At 37.4% G+C, this 21,262-nt stretch overlaps 1 protein-coding gene across 5 annotated transcripts in view; it reads right to left on the reverse strand.

Moving 5' to 3' along the window:
* Nucleotides 1–21,262, reverse strand: part of REV3L (REV3 like, DNA directed polymerase zeta catalytic subunit) — a 230,608-nt gene that overhangs the window by 131,197 nt on the left and 78,149 nt on the right. For all 5 annotated transcript variants that reach the window (XR_013830767.1, XM_079939298.1, XM_079939295.1 and 2 more), the window contains one exon: nucleotides 971–1,160. Coding sequence is in view for 4 of the 5 variants with exons in the window: in XM_079939295.1 (XP_079795421.1) it covers nucleotides 971–1,160 (190 nt within the window). In the remaining variant the exon portion in view is untranslated. The remainder of the gene's footprint in view (nucleotides 1–970; nucleotides 1,161–21,262) is intronic.

Here is a 21,262-nt window from a genome sequence, read left to right on the forward strand (position 1 = left end):
ATCTAAGTGAAGGAGAGAGGGACAGAGGGAAGATGAGTGGAAGTGTCTTTTATTGCAGTGTGATTCTAGTGGAAGTTCAGAAAGGCTGTCCCAGAGTTCCCAAGTGTCTCCCAGAAACAGGCCTGCCTTAGTAGCCTTGCTCTGCTTAGCCAATGGCTGGGAGTAGCCTATGGAAAGCAGCTTCAGTTTACACAGGATGATAAATGGATTTTAGTGCAGTAGCTGGGACCGTTGTTCAATTATGCTCTTTGTATTTGGAGATCTGAGAGGTGCATTCTCATGGCTGTCAAACCAGGTAAAAGTGATTTTGGCGACCCACTGGCCAACATGATCTCCATTCTGTCATATCTCTCTAACCTCATTTTGTCCACTCTCCTTTCCCTCCACTCCAGACACCTGGCCTCCATTTTGTTCCCACCCCCTCACCTTCAAGTCTTTGCTCAAATGTCATTTACCATGTCAATGACACCTTCCCTGATTACCCTATACAAAACTGCCACCAGACTACTTCCCCACCCCATACTACTGATCCTTCTTACCTGTTCTACATATTTTGTTCTATAGCATTAATTATCATGTAATAAATAAATTTATTTCATGTTCTATCTGTTGGTTACTTTCTGTTTTCCATTACTAGAATGTAACCTCCATGGGGGCAGGGACCTTTGTTTTGTTCACCAATATAAAAGGTGCTCAATAAATACTTGATGAATAAATTACATAAATTTCTACAGTTCTAGGAAGCAGAGAAATGGAAAAAGTTAAAACAAAAATTACTGTTAACCATCTATCTTTCATTGCAATAAAAATGGACTTTAAAAAGTTACAGTAAGAAATTCACCTTGGTTCCATTAGATTAGAAATAAAAGAAAAATGAACAGAGTATATTTGAATTGGATATGTTTTCTTTTAACTAGAACAGTAATATAAATACAAATAGAAATTTTAAAAGATGTTATCATATACTTACATTCCTGATACTAACGACACTTTGAACACGTGCTGAGCAGTGGAAGATGGATTGCCTAAAGCCACATTAAGTGCTCTGTCGATACTGAATGCCATCTGAGAAAGATAGCTTTCTGGCTGCTGTCCATAACCATCATATGGCACATAGAGGTAAGGAAAGATGCCATGTAGATGAAGACATGTCTTCTGACCTAAAATGTAACACATTGTAAAGTTTAGACTTGAGATGCATTTTAAAACCTTAACATTACAAAGTTCAGAATACAAGTCATTTAAATGGTCTAAGGACAACACAGCTTATCTGAGGGAAGGGTTGAAGAAACTAACCCATAGTTAAAGCCACCTGTATTGACTACATTTTACAACAGAACATTTAGAAGCATTTTATAAATATAAGCATTATAGTTTGATTTAAATAGTAGTTTTGGTGCAAATATGTTTGAATATTTCACCCTCACAATCTAACTACTTTTACGTACTTCACTGAATTGCCCTATAACAGTGGCCCCCAATCTTTTTGGCACCAGGGACCGGTTTCATGGAAGACAATTTTTCCACAGAATTGGGGGGGGGGGGCGGACGGTTCAGGCAGTAATTCGAGCGATAGGGAGCAGCAGGTTAAGCTTTGCTTGCTCGCCTGCCACTCACCTCCTGCTATGCGGCCCAGTTCCTAACAGGCCACTGACTGGTAACTGGTCCAGAGCCCAGCAGTTGGGGACCCTTGCCGTATAATACCACTTAACGCAGTGTTATGAAGCTTACAAAAGCTCACTGAAAGTTTACTAAATAAATCAATGAATGTGTCTGTCTTGGCATCCAGTGTGTGGAGTTTTGCTATGGGGAGGGGGGGCGTGGTTTGGGAAGGGTAAAAATGAAATTTTGCTACTAGGGAAAAAAAATCAAAACAGACAAAAAAAAATCAAAACAGACAAAAAAAAATCAAAAGAAAACCCCTACAAATCAACTGTCTGTAATGGACTTCTGGATATTTAAATTGCACATTTGATGGAGTGGGACAGGGGAGACACAAAGAGGGAAAAAAAACAGCATGCACGCTTTCCAGGAAGCCATTACATCAGGCAAGGTGCAGAAGGGGTAAATGGTGCTGATTTGCCAACAGACAATCCCGTATAGCCATGATAGAGAAAATAATATGAGTAAGAACCCACAAAATAAGTGCTACCAAAAAAGTAATGTATCCACGACAAGGTTAAGTAACAACAGCAGCAACAAAAAGCAGATGCATCATTATTCTCATGAATCTGGCAGGGCTGTATAAAAGTGGTTCCTTTCCTCTGAACATTGTCCCTCGTTCCCCTTGGGCACATGCTATTTGTCTAATTCAAACAGAGAGGAGAAGAGCAGTGATGGAAGAACACATGCATTCTTCTCATGCTGTCACTTACTACTGCCCTGCCAACACAATCCTAGGGCTTCTCTCCCACCTCTTATCCCACTCTGTTCCACTGGCTTTTTCTTTTGGTAGGAAAGTATTTGTTTGATCACTATCCTATTTATAATTTAGGGTGATTTATGTAAAATACATAGAAAATAGTTCTATGTTCTGTTGATACTTGTATTTACAGTTTTTACAGTGAATAACATCAGCTTGTCTTATTTTTAAGGTACAGCTATAACAGAATTAACAAATAAATCTGGAATAGTTATTACATAAAGTATAGCAAAACTGGAAAAGTCACACAATGGAATAAGATCTATGCCCTCCCGAGTACAGTATTCTCATTTGAGCTACCAACTCTGACGTTTTTGAAAAATTACAAATTGTGTTGCTGTTAGACCAATTTTAATTTCTAATTTTATGTTACTTAATTTCAAAGGAATGAAAAAAATATTTTCAGTTAAAAGCAAATTCTTTAACCATTCTCTTTTATTTCTAAATATGCATGATACTACTTCCTAAATATTGCAGCTTTCAATTCTTCAAATAGAAAAAATTCAAATTGTAATGATGAACGAGTCTTAAGAAAATATATTGATATTTTATCAATTTACTGATGATCTATTTGAATGCTTTTTAAACATCTCATGAAAAAAGGTTATAACCATTACACTTCTGGATATAAACCACAATTTGGTTAAAAGTAACTGGCGGGCTTCCCTGGTGGCGCAGTGGTTGAGAGTCCACCTGCCGATGCAGGGGACACGGGTTCGTGCCCCGGTCCAGGAGGATCCCACATGCCACGGAGCGGCTGGGCCCGTGAGCCATGGCCGCTGAGCCTGTGCGTCCGGAGCCTGTGCTCCGCAACGGGAGAGGCCACAACAGTGAGAGGACCGCGTACCGCAAAAAAAAAAAGTAACTGGCATGCTAAACTATGGGGTAAGGGAGGTAGGGAGACAGAAAAGTATCCCCTTTTTAAGTTGACAAATAAAATATAAGACCGGTGGTTACAAAATTACTAGCATATTTCACAAGCAATATTGTAAGTTCTTAAGATATGAGTTTTACAGTCCATATCTTAATAATGTAAATCTGGGTAAGCTTTATAAGAATAATAATAAAATCTGATTTCTAATAGTTTCTTTATAGGCAGGATGTTCACAAAGTTCATAAAAAATTTTACCATATCCTCTTTTCACATCTCCTATGAAGTAGGGGCCAGAGAAATGATCTTTCTATTTATAGGCTTTGGAACAATAATTTACGGTGTATGATTTAGAAAAAAAAGCAGAAATCATTTATTCAGCAGGCACTGGACTAAGTGCTTTATATATATTTATTTCTAAAACTTAGTACAACTTTGCAAGTATCACAAAGGTTAACTTTCCCAAAGTCACATACCTATTAAGTAATTGAATCAGGATTTAAAAGCAGATCAACAAAATCTAAAACCAATGCTCTTTCCATTTAACCATTCTGGTTCAATGTTTTTAAGAAAGTAAATATTGGCTTCCTTAATCCTTAATTCCTCAAGTTCTTATTTTTGTACTGTAAACACGTGTTTTCTTACTGGGCTCTCTCTCTCATTTGACTGCAAATTCTTGGGAGCTGGTGTTGTGTTTGAATGATAGTAATATCCCCAGGATCCAGCACAAAACACATTAATATGTGTTTAACAGATATTTATTGAACGAACCACCAGCAAAACAGAATAGTTGCTTAAGGAGAAGGAATGGTGTGAAAGCCTAGAATATCTGAAAAAACAAATCTATGAAAACAGAGGGACTCTGATACAACTAAGGCACCACCATCAGGATTACAGAAGAACATAAAGGATCTCCAGCTTATTGCACTTTCCTACGCTGAATGACCCAACGTCCCATGCAAAGCTGTAGTCACTAAATCAACACAGATGCACCTCCGTGTAGTTCTCCAGCAGTAGGGATAGCTCAGTGCTTTACTCACCACCCTTACTCAAGAACAATCTCCTGAAGAACCACCACGGCCTAAGGAATTCTTGGCAGAACCATAACAGCTCTAATACAGAATAAGTGTCACAGAAATTATGAGAAACAAGATAAAAAAAAGGAAACTCAAAAGTTAAACAAAGAAAGAGAAGTGTGTAAAAATGAACAACAATTTCTTGTCTTTTATCATTATAAAATTTGTGGTTCTGTCAGAGCGTCGCTTTATCTTGACAAGATACAGACCACTTTTATTTTTTCCCCTCCATCAGCTCTATCCCACACAAATATGTGGAGCCATACAGATGTAAAGTCCCTCAGAGATAAATTAGTCTACCCTGACCTCCCTCACTCAAGATTATTTTCGGCTGTGAGAAAACACCCTAAAATCAGTGCTTGTAAGCATTAAATTAGTGGCTTCTCTCTCATAAAAGTCCACGTAGCTGGTTACGGATTCAGGTTTTAGCGGCCTAGTGAAGAGGAACGCTTGACTTCAGCCTAGAGGCTTTTCTACTATACTCCAAAGAGTTCCACACACAGGATTCTTCTAAGAAACTTTTTATAAAATTAATAAAAGCTATGCTGTTTCAAAACCTTACTAAATGATTTGGGATCCTGGATATTAGCTATTTCCAGGTAAAGTGGATCCAAAGAAAGAAAATATCCCTACTTTCTGAATGCCCCCTATTATTGTCATGTGAAACTGAATTAAGGCAACAAATACAGTAGGGATAAAGACTGTCATTGGGGGAATAAGCCTATGTACACAGGTTTCAAAAAATTTTTAAGAGTGTGAATTTTCCAATTTGACTGATGTCGTCTCATTCAGAAACTGCACAAGCTTGTTTCACGAAAAGTGCCACGGAACTTGTTACAGTATAACTACTCTCTTTTAAAGACACTACAGCAAAACTTTGTGGAATCGGCTATTTTCCAACTGTGTGTAAGAAGGGCTTTTATACCTAAGGTAGGTGCCTCTGTAACAGCCAGTACTTGGGTGCTCTAAATCTAATCTTTCACATAACTTAGAATTACACTACACATAAAGTCCTCTGTATTCCAACATTTCTTATATTGTTTTCTCACGTGTTCTTCTACATTTTAAGTGCCCAGATTTGGGCTCTGAATTAATTCTGCTTCTAAAACCTTGTTAGTTTATCTGTAGCAAAATTACTTTTGTTTTTGTGGATCCATTTTCAATAAACAGAAAGACTAACAGGTGCCATTCCTCTAATTCCGGGGTCTGCAAATTTTCTTCTGTAAAGTGGCAGACAGTAAATACTTTAGGCTTTCTGGACCATACTGTCTCTGACAACTACTTAACTCTGTTGTTGTAGTCTAAAAGCAATCATAGACAGTACTTAAGTGAATGGGCATGGCTGTGTTCCAATAAAACTTCCCTTACAAAAACAAGCAACAGGGGGCTTCCCTTGTGGTGCAGTGGTTGACAGTCCGCCTGCCGATGCAGGGGACACGGGTTTGTGCCCCGGCCCGGGAAGATCCCACATGCCGCGGAGCGACTAGGCCCATGAGCCATGGCCGCTGAGCTTGCACGTCCGGAGCCTGTGCTCTGCAACAGGAGAGGCCACAACATTGAGAGGCCCGCATGCCGCAAAAGAACAACAACAACAACAAAAAAAAAAAAAAAAAAAAAAAACAGGCAACAGGAGGGATTTTGTCCATGGATAGTAATTTGCCAAACCCTGATCTGATTAGACTTCCTTGTCAACCAGAACAGGAAAATTTAATGGCGTCTTCTTTTTTCCTTTTTAAAAAAAACAAGCTGATTGGTAATCACAATCTAAATCATGCTGACCTAAGAGTATCTTAGGAGACTGAATAAGAAACGCTCATTTTGTAATTTGCAAACCCCATCTCCCAAATCTCAATCGACACAAGATTTTAAACAAAACTCTACAGAGCTATCAAACAAACAAACAAACTTGGCTATGTGAACAGGAATATCTGTACTTATGAAATTTTTCATATTTTCTTCATGGAACATCTCTTTTTAAGTTTTATATTACTATCGTTAACTCAACGTTTCCCTCCAGTCTTTCTTTTTCCATGCCCACAAAACCCACAAAATGAGTTAAGCAAAACTCCTCATAGTCACAGTTTGAAAGCAAATGTTATCTCACCTATTCTCATTTAAAAAGGAAAAGTCTTAAAGATGTACTCTTAGCCCTAGAAATTACATTTTTTCAGAATTTATGCTAAGGAAAAGATTAAGAATGTACATACAGATTTAGATATTAAAATGTTAAGAGAGTATAACTAATAATAGTAAAAAATTGAAGATAATAAACTTCCCCAAGATTAAGTAATTATGGCATATCTGTATCTCAGAACAAATCTATGGCTCTCATACCAAATCCTGCTTGCCACTTGTTTTTGTAAATCAAGTTTTATTGGAATACACCCATTTGGAAGGGTCTATGGCTGCTTTTGCTACAGGAAGAGTTGAATAGCTGTGACAGAGACCTTCTAGCCCCTCAAAGCTTCAAAAATGTACTATGTGGCCCTATAGAGAAAAAGTCTGCTAACCTCAGCAATAGGTGGTATTGACGTATATTTCCTAGCATAAGATGTTTATGACATATCTATTTCTGGTGATGTTCAGATTTAATTCAGTTATGAAACTATATATAATACATTAAATGAGATAATGGGTGATTTCTTTTTTTTGTTGTTGCTTATATATATTTTCTAAATATTATACAATTTGTGTAAAAGAAAGGCAGGAAGGAAGAAGTCACCTACTTCTCAATGACCTAGAAATTAGAAACAAAATAAAACAAAAACTAAGTATAAACACTAACTTTATAAAGGGCATATGTATATAACTTCCTGTTGAATAGTTTCTCTTCATTTTCTCCTTTCATTCATAAATAATGCTTTGGGGTCTCACATACATTCACACCATTTTATTTCTTCAACTAAGGTATACAGGACTTTATTTAGAATCATTGGCTTTAAGTTACTAATCCTACATTACTAACAGCTATATCCCTCAGACACCAGATGTTTCAAAGGCCTATTTTATTTATACGTCTGCCTAATATATCTTTGTATTCTCAGTGCTGAACATGGTTGGTTCTGTCGTTCATACATGTAGGCATAAATTCTCTATTCATCAAATAATTTGTGGAAGCCCAATGTTCGGTGCTAGGCCACAGGCTGCTCATAATCACAGCCCTGGATCTCATGGACTTGACATTCTACTTGGAGATAAAGACGAATAAATAGGCCATTACAGTGTGGTAATTCTATATCCAGAAGTATCTAACTCAGTTTGTGAGAATATAAGAAGGCTTCCCTGAGGAAGCAATAAAAGAGCAAAGTGAGAAAGAATACTGCAGTAGGTACAGATACTGAAAGCAAACAAGAACATGACATGGTCTGGAAATAGGAAAAAGGCAATTAGGATGGAGCAAGGAATGCAATGGAGAGAAGGGCAAGTGTGTGTGTGTGTGTGTGTGTGTGTGTGTGTCTGTGTGGACTCTGTGGCCTATTTGGATTTGCATTTTATAAAGTTCCCTTCTGGACACATTGTGGAGAAGCTGGGGACAGAACTATAATGGGAAGATCTGTTTTGGAGGCTGTTGGAATAATTCAGGCAGGAGATGTTAGTAGAGATAAAGAAAACCTAAATCGAAAGATTTAGGGCACAGAACTGAAAAGTCACTTACTGTAATTTGAAGGTAGGGTAAAGGAGAAAGAATAAAAAATGACCCACATTTTTGGTTTAGGCAACTAGACAAATGGGAATGTCATTCAAAGAAAACTGAGAAAGAAGAATAGGTTGATTTCTGTTTTCAACTTGAGGAATTTTACATGTCTGTAGAAATTCCAAATGAAGATTTATGTTAAGCAAAATTAGATACAGATGAGGAGCTTAAGACAGAGATCTGAGCTAGAGAAGAAGACAGATTTGAGAGTATGAGCAACAACTGAGTAAGAATGTTCAGGGAAAATAGACAAGAGAAGGGGTGTAAGCCAGAAACTTGAGGAATACTAATATTTAAGGGAGGAATAGAGGATTTTGATTTATGTGGGATGTGAGAGAATCAGCCCCTGAAAGGGCTGCCTGGCAAGAAAGGGAGGTAATAGTCAGTGAATAATTGAGAATGTAACTATGTTAGCCATGGAACCAGAGTTCCAAAGGTCCAGTAGAAATGTATAAGAGAAAGGCAAGCAATGAGAGGCTGGGTCAGAGACTGGAAGCAGAATGATGATAAAAATATACAAAAATGGGAAAAGGCACTTCCAGAATGGCAGAGGAAGGACCTTGGAAAACCAGCTCCTCCATAAAAGCAACAAGAATACTGGCAAATACTGTCAAAGGAAAAGACAACCTACTCAATGGGAGAAAATATTTGCAAATGATATGACAGATAAGGGGTTAATGTCCAAAATACATAAATAGCTCATACAACTCAACATCAAAAACACAAACAACCCAATTTAAAAATGGGCAGAAGACCTGAACAGACATTTTTCCAAAGAGGAAGTGCAGATGGCCAACAGGCACATGAAAAGATGCTCAACACTGCTAATCATTCACACCTGTCAGAATGGCTATCATAAAAAGAACACAAATAACAAATGTTGGTGAGGATGTGGAGAAAAGGAAACCCTCAAACACAGTTGGTGGAAATGTAAATTGGTGCAGCCACTGTGGAAAACAGTGTGGAAGTTTCTCAAAAAAACTGAAAACAGAACTACCATATGACCCAGCAATTCCACTCCTGGGTATATATCCAAAGAAAATGAAAACACTGATACAAAAAGTTATATGCACCCCAGTGTTCAGAGCAGCATTATTTATAATTGCCAAGATACAGAAGCATCCTAAGTGTTCATCAACAGATGAATGGATAAAGAAGCTGTGCAATATGCATACACACACACACGGAATACCACTCAGCCATAAAAAAGAAAGAAATTTTGCCATTTGCAACAACAGGGATGGACTTGGAGGGTATTATGCTAAGTGAAATAAGTCAAACAGAGGAAGACAAATATTTTATGATGATCACTTATATGTGGAATCTAAAAAAATACAACAAACTAGTGAATACAACAAAAAAGAAAGACTCACAGATATAGAGAACAAACTAGTAGTTACCAGTAGGGAGAGGGAAGGGAGGAGGGGCAATATAGGGGTAGAGGATTAAGAGATACAAACTATTATGTATAAAATAAGCTACAAGGATATATTTTACAACACAGGGAATATAGCCAATATTTTATAATAACTATAAATGGAGTACAACGTTTAAAAATTATAAACCACTATACTGTACACCTGTAACATATAATATTGTACATCAACTATACTTCAAGAAAAAAATTTTTTTTAAGAATACTGCAGGGCTTCCCTGGTGGCACAGTGGTTGAGAGTCCGCCTGCCGATGCAGGGGACACGGGTTCGTGCCCCGGTCCGGGAAGATCCCACATGCCGCAGAGCGGCTGGGCCCGTGAGCCATGGCCACTGAGCCTGCGCGTCCGGAGCCTGTGCTCCGCAACGGGAGAGGCCACAACAGTGAGAGGCCCGCATACCGGAAAAAAAAAAAGAATACTGCAAAATACTGTCAAAATCAACTTTATTTTTAGCTTTGACATTAATTTAAAGGCTTGTGACAATCTAAGGAATGTTTATTCAAGAAAACAAGTTGACTCTTAGCAAGAAGAGCAAGCTTTCTAGTGTCTTAACTTGACCGAATTCAATCTCTCATCCCCAGCTCCAGATCAATCTTGAAAACCAAAATATTGCAAATATGGTAGCTGTGAAACCCCAAAGCCAAGCAGATACTGGAGAGACCAGAATAGATTTGAAGTTCTCCCAAAGCCTCAGAAAACGGTTACTATTTGATGTGCCTTGCACCTTGCTAAAATACTCCATTCTCAGGGCTTGTCTTTGTTTGATAAGACTCAAGAGCTCATTCTATGTGTATTGTCCTATCTGCAGCATATTTGTTGAAAATAGTCATCAACAACTGTTTAACACTGCAGTTGCCTGAGCGATTTTTACTAGTTGCAGCTAATAAGAGGCTGACCAAGATACTTAAAAGAAAAAACGGAGGAATGAAATGTCCATAAGGGGCTTTGAAAAGCTCCGCAATAGTCCTGGGAATTTAGAAGGCTAGGCACATGTGAGGAGCTGTGTGAATGTGCAGGAAGACCTGAGAAGGCCCTAATCTTTCACTTCTGGTTGACCTTGAAGCTCTGCTTCAACATATGCACACAAACAAAGCCCCTCAGCAAAAGCTGAATAGAGACCTATTGGTTCAAGTCATTTAAAGAAATCTCTGGCTAATCAGTAACTGATCACTGAGTTAGCTGAGCAGACTTCAAAGAACAAAAACTGAACAGAATTAGCCCAGGAAAATCACGAGAGAAACAAGCAGCAACACCAATAACAGAGCAAAACAAATCCTGGGAGTAGGAAGAAATATGATTTTCTTAACTGTCACATTATTTAAAATGTGACAATTTATTTTATTGTATTTAAAATGTCTAGTTTCCAACAAAAAAGTTATGACATACAAAGAAATAGGGAAGTATGGCCCATACATAGGAAAAAAAGTCAACAGAAACTGTCTCTGAAGAAGCCCAGATATTGGTCTTACTAGACAAAACCTTAAACCAGCTATTATAAATATTTCAAAGAAATAAAGCAAATTATGTCTAAAGAATTAAAGGAGTTTGAGAGTCATGTTTTACCTAATGGAGAATATAAATGAAGAGACAGAAATTATAAAAAAGAATCAAATAGAAAGCTGGCATTTAAATATGAAAAGGATATTTCCACCCAGTGAAATTAAAACAATAAGAAGAAGATTCAAACAGACATTTTCAAGTTGAAAAGAGCAATAACAGAAATCAAAAATTTACTAGAGGGGGTAAACAGCACATTTGAACTGGCAGAAGAACCAGTGAACTTCAGAGAGGTCAGTTAAGATTCTCCCCAATCCGAGGAACAAAAAGAGTAAAGGAAAATGAACAGAGCCTCAGAGATCTGTGGGTCTTCATCAAGTATACCAACATAAACACAATGTGAGTTTCCGAAGGAGAGGAGAGAGAGAAAAGAGTGGAAAGAATATTTGAAAAAATTATGACAAAAAACTTCCCAAATTTGATGGAAAACATTAGTATGTATATCTAAAAAGTTCAATAAACTCCGAGTAGGACAAAGTTGAAGAGATCCACATCTAGATGTTTCATAGCCAAACTGTCAAAAGACAGAAAGAGAATCATGAAAGCAGCAAAAACAAAACAAAACAGTTCTCAGATACAAAGTTTCCTCAAGAAGATTAAGAGCTGACTTCTCATTAGAAACCATGGAGACCAGTGGGCAGTAGGATGACATGGTCAATGGATGAAAGAAAAAGACTGGCATCCAAGAATTCTATACCTAGCAAAGTACCCTTCAAAAGTGAAGGAGAGCTAGGTGAGGTGGGAAAAAAGAAATTAAGACATATCTAGATAAATGAAAACTGAGAGAATTCGTCACTAGCAGACCTGCCCTACAAGAAATACTAAAGGGTATTTCATTTCAGGCTGAAATGAAAGAACAACAGACAGTATATTAAATCCACACTAAGCAATAAAGAGCAGGAGTAAAGGTAGCTATATAAGTAAATACAAAAGATAATAAAAATGTATATTTGTAACTCTTCTCCTAACTCATTTAAAGGATAGGTGCATAAAATAATTATTATAAAATTGTGCTGGTCTTCCCTGGTGGCGCAGTGGTTGAGAGTCCGCCTGCCGATGCAGGGGACACGGGTTTGTGCCCCGGTCCAGGAAGATCCCACATGCCACGGAGCGGCTGGGCCCGTGAGCCACGGCCGCTGAGTCTGCGCGTCTGGAGCCTGTGCTCCACAACGGGAGAGGCCAGAACAGGGAGAGGCCCGCGTACCACAAAAAAAAAAAAAAAATTGTGTTGATGGACTTATAATGTATAAAGATGTAATTTGTATAAATGGTGTTACACTGGAGCAAAGTTTTTATATATTAAAATTAAATTGAGATTAATCCAAACTAGACTGTTTTAAATTAAGATGTCAACTGTAATCGCCATGGCACCACAAGGAAAATAACTTAAATATACACAAACACATATATACACAAGCAACAATAACAGAATTAAAATAGTATACTAGAAAATATCTATCCAGCATAAAATAAGGTTGTAATGGAGGAGCAGAGAAACAAAAAAGCTTCCTGCTTTTATACACAGAGAAAACAAAGAGCAAAATAGCAGATGTTAAACTGTAACATAACTGTGTAGGTGGCCAAAGGGCACATTATATCTTGATCTGTAGTTCTCTACTCAATGGGGAAGACCAATTTTCCCACTTTTACATTCACCAGTACAATTTGGGGTACTATGCAAAATAAGAAGAAGTTACAGAATTACCACAAGCCAAAGAAACTCTGGAGATTAGACTCCTTTGCCTCAGCCATGTCTCAGATGTGCTCAGTACATTCCCTTGAATTAATTAACATACTCTATAACCAGAAGAATCACTGAGAAAATAGGAAAGAGACTGACATAAAGAGTACCTTTTTAAAGAGAATTTTTTGAAGAAAATAAAGTGATTAGTATTTGGATGGAAAACTAACTGCATCTCATTCTTGAAGCATGAGCTCACTTGCTAATTCAACTATGAACATCTTCCTTTACCTACAAAAGTAAGTTTAAAACTTGTTTTCTCATTTATGTCCTCACAGCAACTGTATAAATCTATTATGGCACTTATTATGTTACACATATGCTTATGCACAGTGGAATCACATCATGTAAGCGTCTTATTTACTGGGTAGGAAGGGATGGAGGGAGATGGAAAGAGACACAGAGGAGGAGACCAAATGAATAATATGAGAACACAATTAAATGGTATGTCCAGTATGTCCATATACCAGTATGTCCAGTCAATAAATTTATCCCCCAGCACTATGAGATATATAAATCTTCTGTTCCTTAGATAGTCTCTCAGTTCCTACATGCCTCTAACAGTGGAAGCAGCTCTTATTGAGAGAGGCAACTAAGTATGATCCTATTGTTTAAAAGATACAGTTAATAGTGTTCATAAAACATGGCCCTGATCACAGACCAACTATCTTAACTAGAGCTCAACTGAGGAGACCATGATTACTGTCAAAACTGAGGAAAACTAAGCTGTTGGACTCATTGAAAGGTAGTGTGATAGATTTCATACAATTTAAAAGACTGTTGGAGAAATTCTCCCTATGAGGTTTTAACCTTTTACCTTTAGCTTCAGACCCTAACCTCCTGTAAGACACAACTTCACTGTCTCTGTCTTCACACCTACAGTGTGAGTTCCTTCAACACACACATAATGTCTTCTTATTCTTCCTATTCTTAATGTCTAGCAGAGAGCCTGAAATACAGCGGGTTTTTGATATATGTTAGATAAGCATGTGTGGTATAATTTTAAAAATATGTATATATTTGATCTTTGTGCCTTATTCCTGATACAGAGCTCCTATAACCGCTGGTATTTCCTGAGTGACAGGAGTATCTTTTGTTATTCACAATGAACCCCTTTTGACCATACCTGAGTTTATGCTAATAAGGTGACTCTTGGTGGGGTCTTTATATAGCTTCAGAATGGGGGCTGGTTACCCAGGAATCAACCATATCATCAGAGGGTTGCAACTTTCAACACCATTCCCCCCATCTCATCTTCAGGTTCAATCACCAATGGTCAATGACTTAATCAATCATGCCTCTGTAAGGAAACTTCAATAAAAACTCTTGAACAATGAGGCTTTGGGGAGTTTCCTGATTAATGATGCCATCTCAGCTCCATGGAGACAGAGGCATCTGTGCTCAGGAGCCTTCTGAAACTTGCCCTATGTATCTCTTCATCAGGCTGCTCATTTGTATCCTTTTAAATAAACTGTATTAAGTATAGCACTTTCCTGAATTCTGTAAGTTATAGCAATTTATTGAAACTGAAAGGGAGCTGAGGGAGGGGTTGTGGGATTAGTTCATCCAACTAATCTGTAGTTGGATGAACAGAAGTGCAGGTGGCCTGGGGATCCCATTTGTGGCTGGGGACAGTGGGGACAATCTTATGGGACTGATCCCCTACCCTGTGGGGTCTGCACAAACTTCAGGTAGTTAGTGTTACAACTGAATTGAACTGTAGAACCTCCAAAGTTGATGTCAGAGAATTGAGAATTTATGGTTAGAAAACTGAAACAACAGGATTTTTTTCATACTGGGTAACTCCTAAGAGGGCTTTCAAAAATTGAGTCTACTAGAAAATTTGCCTGCTTTTATTTTTTCTCCCTATAAATATTGCTTTTCAAATGCTAATGAAGATATAATGTCCTTCTATCTCCCCCTATTTGCAAGGGGCTAGAAGGGACTGAATTAAGGACCGCCTTTCCATATTAAACAGCAGTAAAATAACCAACAGCAAAATATAACATACAAATTCTTTTATGATTAACATGTCAAAAAAATAATGAAATGACGTGCCCAAAGTTCATATGTAATTTAGTTTGCAATTATTATTATAGAAAGGAAATGAGTAATTACCTTTACTTCCACTGTGATTGTGAGCCTCAGTTTGGATACTATTTCACACACCATGGTATACCATCAAACTTTTAGCCTTAAAAAATTAAACTGCTAACAGTGGTTTCAAGCTAGAATCTCCAAGAAAATGTGTACCTCTCAGACTAAATTTCATTTAAAAAACTAGCGCTTATTAACCTTTGCTAAAAATAAAATTCTGACTTGTAAAACAAATGTTGTTTTAGTTTCCGACGTTTTAGCCAGAATGGTCACACATATTAATCTTTGTGGTATTTTGACTAAAAGTTTAAGTAATCCAAGGTCTTGCAGTAAAATTAATAATCTGATTACAATTTGAAAATTCAACTCAGATGATTTAAAGCAATATTAATAGCTAATCAAAATAAACTTAAACCGTCCAGTCAAATTTGTATATAAATGCCTGAATTTTCTTTCAAAGGCACATAAGTGAAATGTTACAAATAATTAAATTATGCAAATCTAGTAAGTTGCTCAACCATACTTATGGTAGCTAAACAATCAAGGACCTTAAAAGTTTACCTACCTAAAAGAAAGTAAAAAAACCACTTAAAAAAAAAAAAAACTTAAGAAATAAAAGAAAGTATTTTGAAATCATATTTTATAAGGGACTTGTAACTAGAATAAACACTCTTACAGCTTAACAAGAAAAAAGACAAATAACCCAGTTTTTAAATGGGCAAAGGATCTGAATAGACATTTCTACAAGAAAACATAAAAATGGCTAATAAGTACATAAAAGATGCTCAACATCAGTAGCCATCAGTGAAATGCAAATCAAAACCACAATTAAATATGACTTTACACCCACTAGGGTGGCTACAATCAATAAGTCAGACAATAACAAGTGTTATGGAGAAACTGGAAACCTCATACACTGCTGGTGGAAATGTTAACTGCTGTGGTTGGTTTGGAATGTAGACTGGCAGTTCTTCAAACGGTTAAACACAGTTATCATATGACCAGCAATTCCACTCCTATACACATGCCCAAGATAAATGAAAATACACATCCACACAAAAACCTGCACATAAATGCTCATAGCAGCATTATTCGTAACAGCCAAAAGGTAGTAATAACCCAAGTGTTCATCAATTGATGAATGGATATAGTGTGGCATCTATACAATGGAATATTTATTCAGCCATAAAAACGAATGAACTGATAAATGCTACAACATGGATGAATCTCAAAAACCTTATACTAAGTTAAAGAAGCCAAACACACAAAAAATCACATATTGTATGATTCCGTTTACATGAAATGTCTAAAATACATAAATTTACAGGAACAGAAAGGTTACTAGAGGTTTTAAGGACTGATGGTGCTGGGTGGAGTGAGTAGTGACTGCTACTGGATATGGTGTTTCTTTTTAGAGTGACAGAAATGTTCTAAAACTGATTGCAGTGATGGTTACAGTTACACAACTCTGTGAATATACTCAAAAACACTGAATTGTACACTTTAAATAGGTAAACTGTATGGTATGTGAACTACATCTGAATAAAGCTATTATATATAATTATATATATAATTGAAGTATAGTTGATTTACAATACTGTGTTATTATATATATTTTTTAACCTACCCATACTCATTGTTTTCTTTAGAGGTCTCTAATGAGAAGACTTAATTTTTAATATACCATTAGAGTCAATGCATTCATTAAAATGAATTAGTGGATTTGCATTACAGAAATAAATTATGAATAAAGTGAGAAATACAAACATTAGCCACTAAAACCACTTATACATCTTTATCTCCAAATAATGATGCACTGAATCCTGAATCACATTAAGATATTTTGTCAAATTATAGAGAGATGTTCCATTTAAACTAATCATTACCAAAGCAGATAAAGAAATTAAGGATCAAGAAAGAGCTGTCAATGTAAGAAAGTTTTTTTTCAGACAATAAAAACTGAATGACAACAAAACTGAACTACTACACTGTATTTTTTTTTCTTTTTCATCTTTATTGGAGTATAATTGTTTTACAATGGTTAGTTTCTGCTTTATAACAAAGTGAATCAGCTATACATATACATATATCCCCATATCCCCTCCCTCTTGCGTCTCCCTCCCACCCTCCCTATCCCACCCCTCTAGGTGGTCACAAAGCACCAAGCTGAACTCCTGGTGCTATGCGGCTGCTTCCCACTAGCTATCTATTTTACATTTGGTAGTATGTATAAGTCCATGCCACTCTATCACTTCATCCCAGCTTACCCCTTCCCCTCCCCGTGTCCTCTAGTCCATTCTCTACGTCTGCGTCTTTATTCCTGTCCTGCCCCTAGGTTCTTCAGAACCATTTTTTTTTTTTAGATTCCATATATATGTGTTAGCATACAGTATTGGATTTTCTCTTTCTGACTTACTTCACTCTGTATGACAGACTCTAGGTCCATCCACCTCACTACAAATAACTCAATTTCGTTTCGTTTTATGGCTGAGTAATATTCCATTGTATATATGTGCCACATCTTCTTTATCCATTCATCTGTCAATGGACACTTATGTTGCTTCCATGTCCTGGCTATTGTAAATAGAGCCGCAGTGAACATTGTGATACATGACTCTTTTTAAATAATGGTTTTCTCAGGGTATATGCCCAGTAGTGGGATTGCTGGGTCATATAGTAGTTCTACTTTTAGTTTTTTAAGGAACCTCCATACTGTTCTCCATAGCGGCTGTATCAATTTACATTCCCACCAACAGTGCAAGAGGGTTCCCTTTTCTCCACACCCTCTCCAGCATTTATTGTTTGTAGATTTTTTGATGGTGGCCATTCTGAGTGGTGTGAGGTGATACCTCATTGTAGTTTTGATTTGCATTTCTCTAATGATTAATGATGTTGAGCACTCTTTCATGTGTTTGTCAGCAATCTGTATATCTTCTTTGGAGAAATGTCTATTTAGGTCTTCTGCCCATTTTTGGATTGGGTTGTTTGTTTCTTTGATATTGAGCTGCATGAGCTGCCTGTAAATTTTGCAGATTAATCCTTTGCCAGTTGCTTCATTTGTAAATATTTTCTCCCATTCGGAGGGCTGCTTTTCATCTTGTTTATGGTTTCCTTTGCTGTGCAAAAGCTTTTAAGTTTCATTAGGTCCTATTTGTTTGTTTTTATTTCCATTACTCTAGGATGTGGGTCAAAAAGGATCTTGCTCTGAGGTATGTCATAGAGTGTTCTGCCTATATTTTCCTCTAAGAGTTTGATAGTGTCTGGCCTTACATTTAGGTCTTTAATCCATTTTGAGTTTGTGTATGGTGTTAGGGAGTGTCCTAATTTCATTCTTTTACATGTAGCTGTCCAGTTTTCCCAGCACCACTATTGAAGAGGCTGTCTTTTCTCCATTGTATATTCTTGCCTCCTTCATCAAAAATAAGGTGACCATATGTGCGTGGGTTTATCTCTGGGCTTTCTATCTTGTTCCATTGATCTATATTTGTTTTTGTACCAGTACCATACTGTCTTGATGACTGTAGCTTTGTAGTATAGTCTGAAGTCAAGGAGCTTGATTCCTCCAGCTCCGTTTTTCTTTCTCAAGATTGCTTTGGCTACTCAGGGTCTTTTGTGTTTCCATACAAACTGTGCAATTTTTTGTCTAGTTCTGTGAAAAATGCCATTGGTAGTTTGATAGGGATTGCATTGAACCTGTAGATTGCTTGGGGTAGTATAGTCATTTTCACAGTGTTGATTCTTCCAATCCAAGAACATGGTATATCTCTCCAACTGTTTGTATCATCTTTAATTTCTTTCATTAGTGTCTTATAGTTTTCTGCATACAGGTCTTTTGTCTCCTTATTCCTGGGTATTTTATTCTTTTTGTTGCAGTGGTAAATGGGAGTGTTTCCTTAATTTCTCTTTCAGATTTTTCATCATTAGTGTATAGGAATGCAAGAGACTTCTGTGCATTAATTTTGTACCCTACTACTTTACAAATTCACTGATTAGCTCTAGTAGTTTTCTGGTACTACACTGTATTGAATATTTGCTCTGTCAAAAGGCAGAAGCAGCATAGCCTTCTCCCATTCCTCAACCCCTCCTCCCCCAAATACCCTACAACTTTTGTGTATGAATTAAAAGGAAGTTTTCTTAGGACTATGTTTAGTTATTTAAGAGTACCGAACTGATATGGCCAGTTAGTTCTACTAAGCATAAAATTGGTCACACGGGGGACCGAATTAAGCAGAGTTATAAATCATGAAAATCTGGCGTCCAAACTTTTGGGCAGAAACATATTGCCAAACCTATCAAAAACAATGCAAACCAGAGTCAGTGGACTGACATCTTCAAAGTATTAAAAGGAAAAACTGAATTTTGTGGTTGCTTTATTAGAGTTTGCAGCATACAGTTAAATCTAATCTACATCCACTGTCAAACAACACTATACGGACTGCACTTCACAGATATTACAAGTACTTTATAACAGTATTCCAAGTTTTTAATAATAGTATTCCAAATTCTTCCCTCTTTTCCCTTATAACATTGCTATCATTCATTTCACTTCTCCAAAACCTGTAATTACTTAATACATTGCTTCTATTATTATTTTGAACAGATCTATTATGTCGATTAAGAATAAGAAAAAAAAGAATAAGAAAACAAAGGTTTTACCTTCACTTGGTCTTCTCTGATGCTCTTCCTTTCTAAACATTTCACTCTACTCTCTTCTTGCTTGCATGGTTTGTGAAGAAGTCCAATGTAATTCTTCACAGTTTGAAAATGATATGCCTAAGAGTAGATTTGGTATTTATCGTATCTGGTGTCTTCTGAGCTTCCTGGATTGGTGGTTTGGTCTCTGTCATTAATTTTGGAAAATTCTCAGCCCATTACTTCAAATATTTCTTTTGTTCCTTCCTCTATTTTCCTTCTGATGAGTCCATCAAAGGCATTCTTCATTTCTATTACAGTGCTTTTGATTTCTAGTATTTCCCTTTGATGCTTTCTTAGAGTTTCCATCTCTCTGCTTGCATTATGAATCTGTTTTTATGTGTTATCCACTTTTCCAATTAGAGCCCTTAGTATATTAATCAGTTTAATTTTAAATTCCCAGTCTGACAATTCTAAAATCCCTGCCATATCTGACTAGGAGTTAGCCTATATTTACTGTAGCTACAGGTATCAGAGGCTAAAATTTCCTCTAATGTCCTTATCTTTGTCTCTCCTGTTGTCTTGAGTTTCCCAAGAAACTCCTTAAATAAAGTGCAAGCCTTGTAGTTTTTCCATCTGTAGTCCTGTTACTATACAGGAGCCCCATTGATGTGGTGGTAAGATATAAGGGGAAGGAAAAATGTTCTGTAACCTTATGGTTAGGTCTGAGTCTTTTAGTGGCCCTGTGTTCCTGGCTGTGGCCTTCGCAAGTGCCTCTAGGCCTTTTCTCCCCTCTTAGATGAGGCAACAAGGCTAAAGGGAGCTGGAGCTGGGTATTTCCCTTTCCCCAAGTTGATTAGGCTCTGGTAGTTTCCCCCTTTGGGCAGGGGGAGAACAGAATGCTCTGAGCATATTTCAAAATGGTTACTATTCCACTCCCTCTGCTGGAAGCATAAAGGGATTTCCCCCCCAATCTTTGCTGTGAGAACCTGGTAGAACTCGTAGAAGAAAAACTCACAGAAGTGTGGGACCCCTTCCCTAAAACTGAGCACCCAGGAATTTTTAACTCTCAAGCTAATCCACACTCACCTTCTGGAAGTTCATCAGTTACAGTTTAAGTTTTCCTACCAGTTCCTGGCTCCATCAGCTTCTGCTCCTGGTAAGTTGTGATTCTCTGTATTTGTCTCTCTAGTTCCCAGGGTATTGGTTTGCTCTGTGACCTCAACTCTCTTATGGATCTAAGCAGAGTTATTTATTTTTAGATCGTTCAACTTTGTTCTTGTGAGGACAAAAGTGACAACTTCTAATTTTTTCATGTCTGAGTGGAAACCAGAATTCTTGTGTCCTTTTTTTTTTTTTTTTGTGGTACGTGGGCCTCTCACTGCTGTGGTCTCTCCCGTTGCGGAGCGCAGGCTCCGGACGCGCAGGCTCAGCGGCCATGGTTCACGGGCCCAGCCGCTCCACAGCATGTGGGATCCTCCCGGACTGGGGCACGAACCCGTGTTCCCTGCATCGGCAGGCGGACTCTCAACCACTGCGCCACCAGGGAAGCCCCTCTTGTGTCCTTCTGATATATTCCCATCACTACCTGAACACATTCTTATTTTCTGGAACAATAAGATGTTCCAGGCTCATCGTGCACATTCTCTGCCCCAGCCATGCAATCAGCTCTCTCTCCAAGGTACATTTAGTGAGAACGCTATTTAGAAATCAAGATCTGGATGTAAAGTGTGTTCA

The sequence above is a fragment of the Stenella coeruleoalba genome (genome assembly GCF_951394435.1).
Source record: "Stenella coeruleoalba genome assembly, chromosome: 12".
In the NCBI taxonomy this organism is placed as follows: domain Eukaryota; kingdom Metazoa; phylum Chordata; class Mammalia; order Artiodactyla; family Delphinidae; genus Stenella; species Stenella coeruleoalba.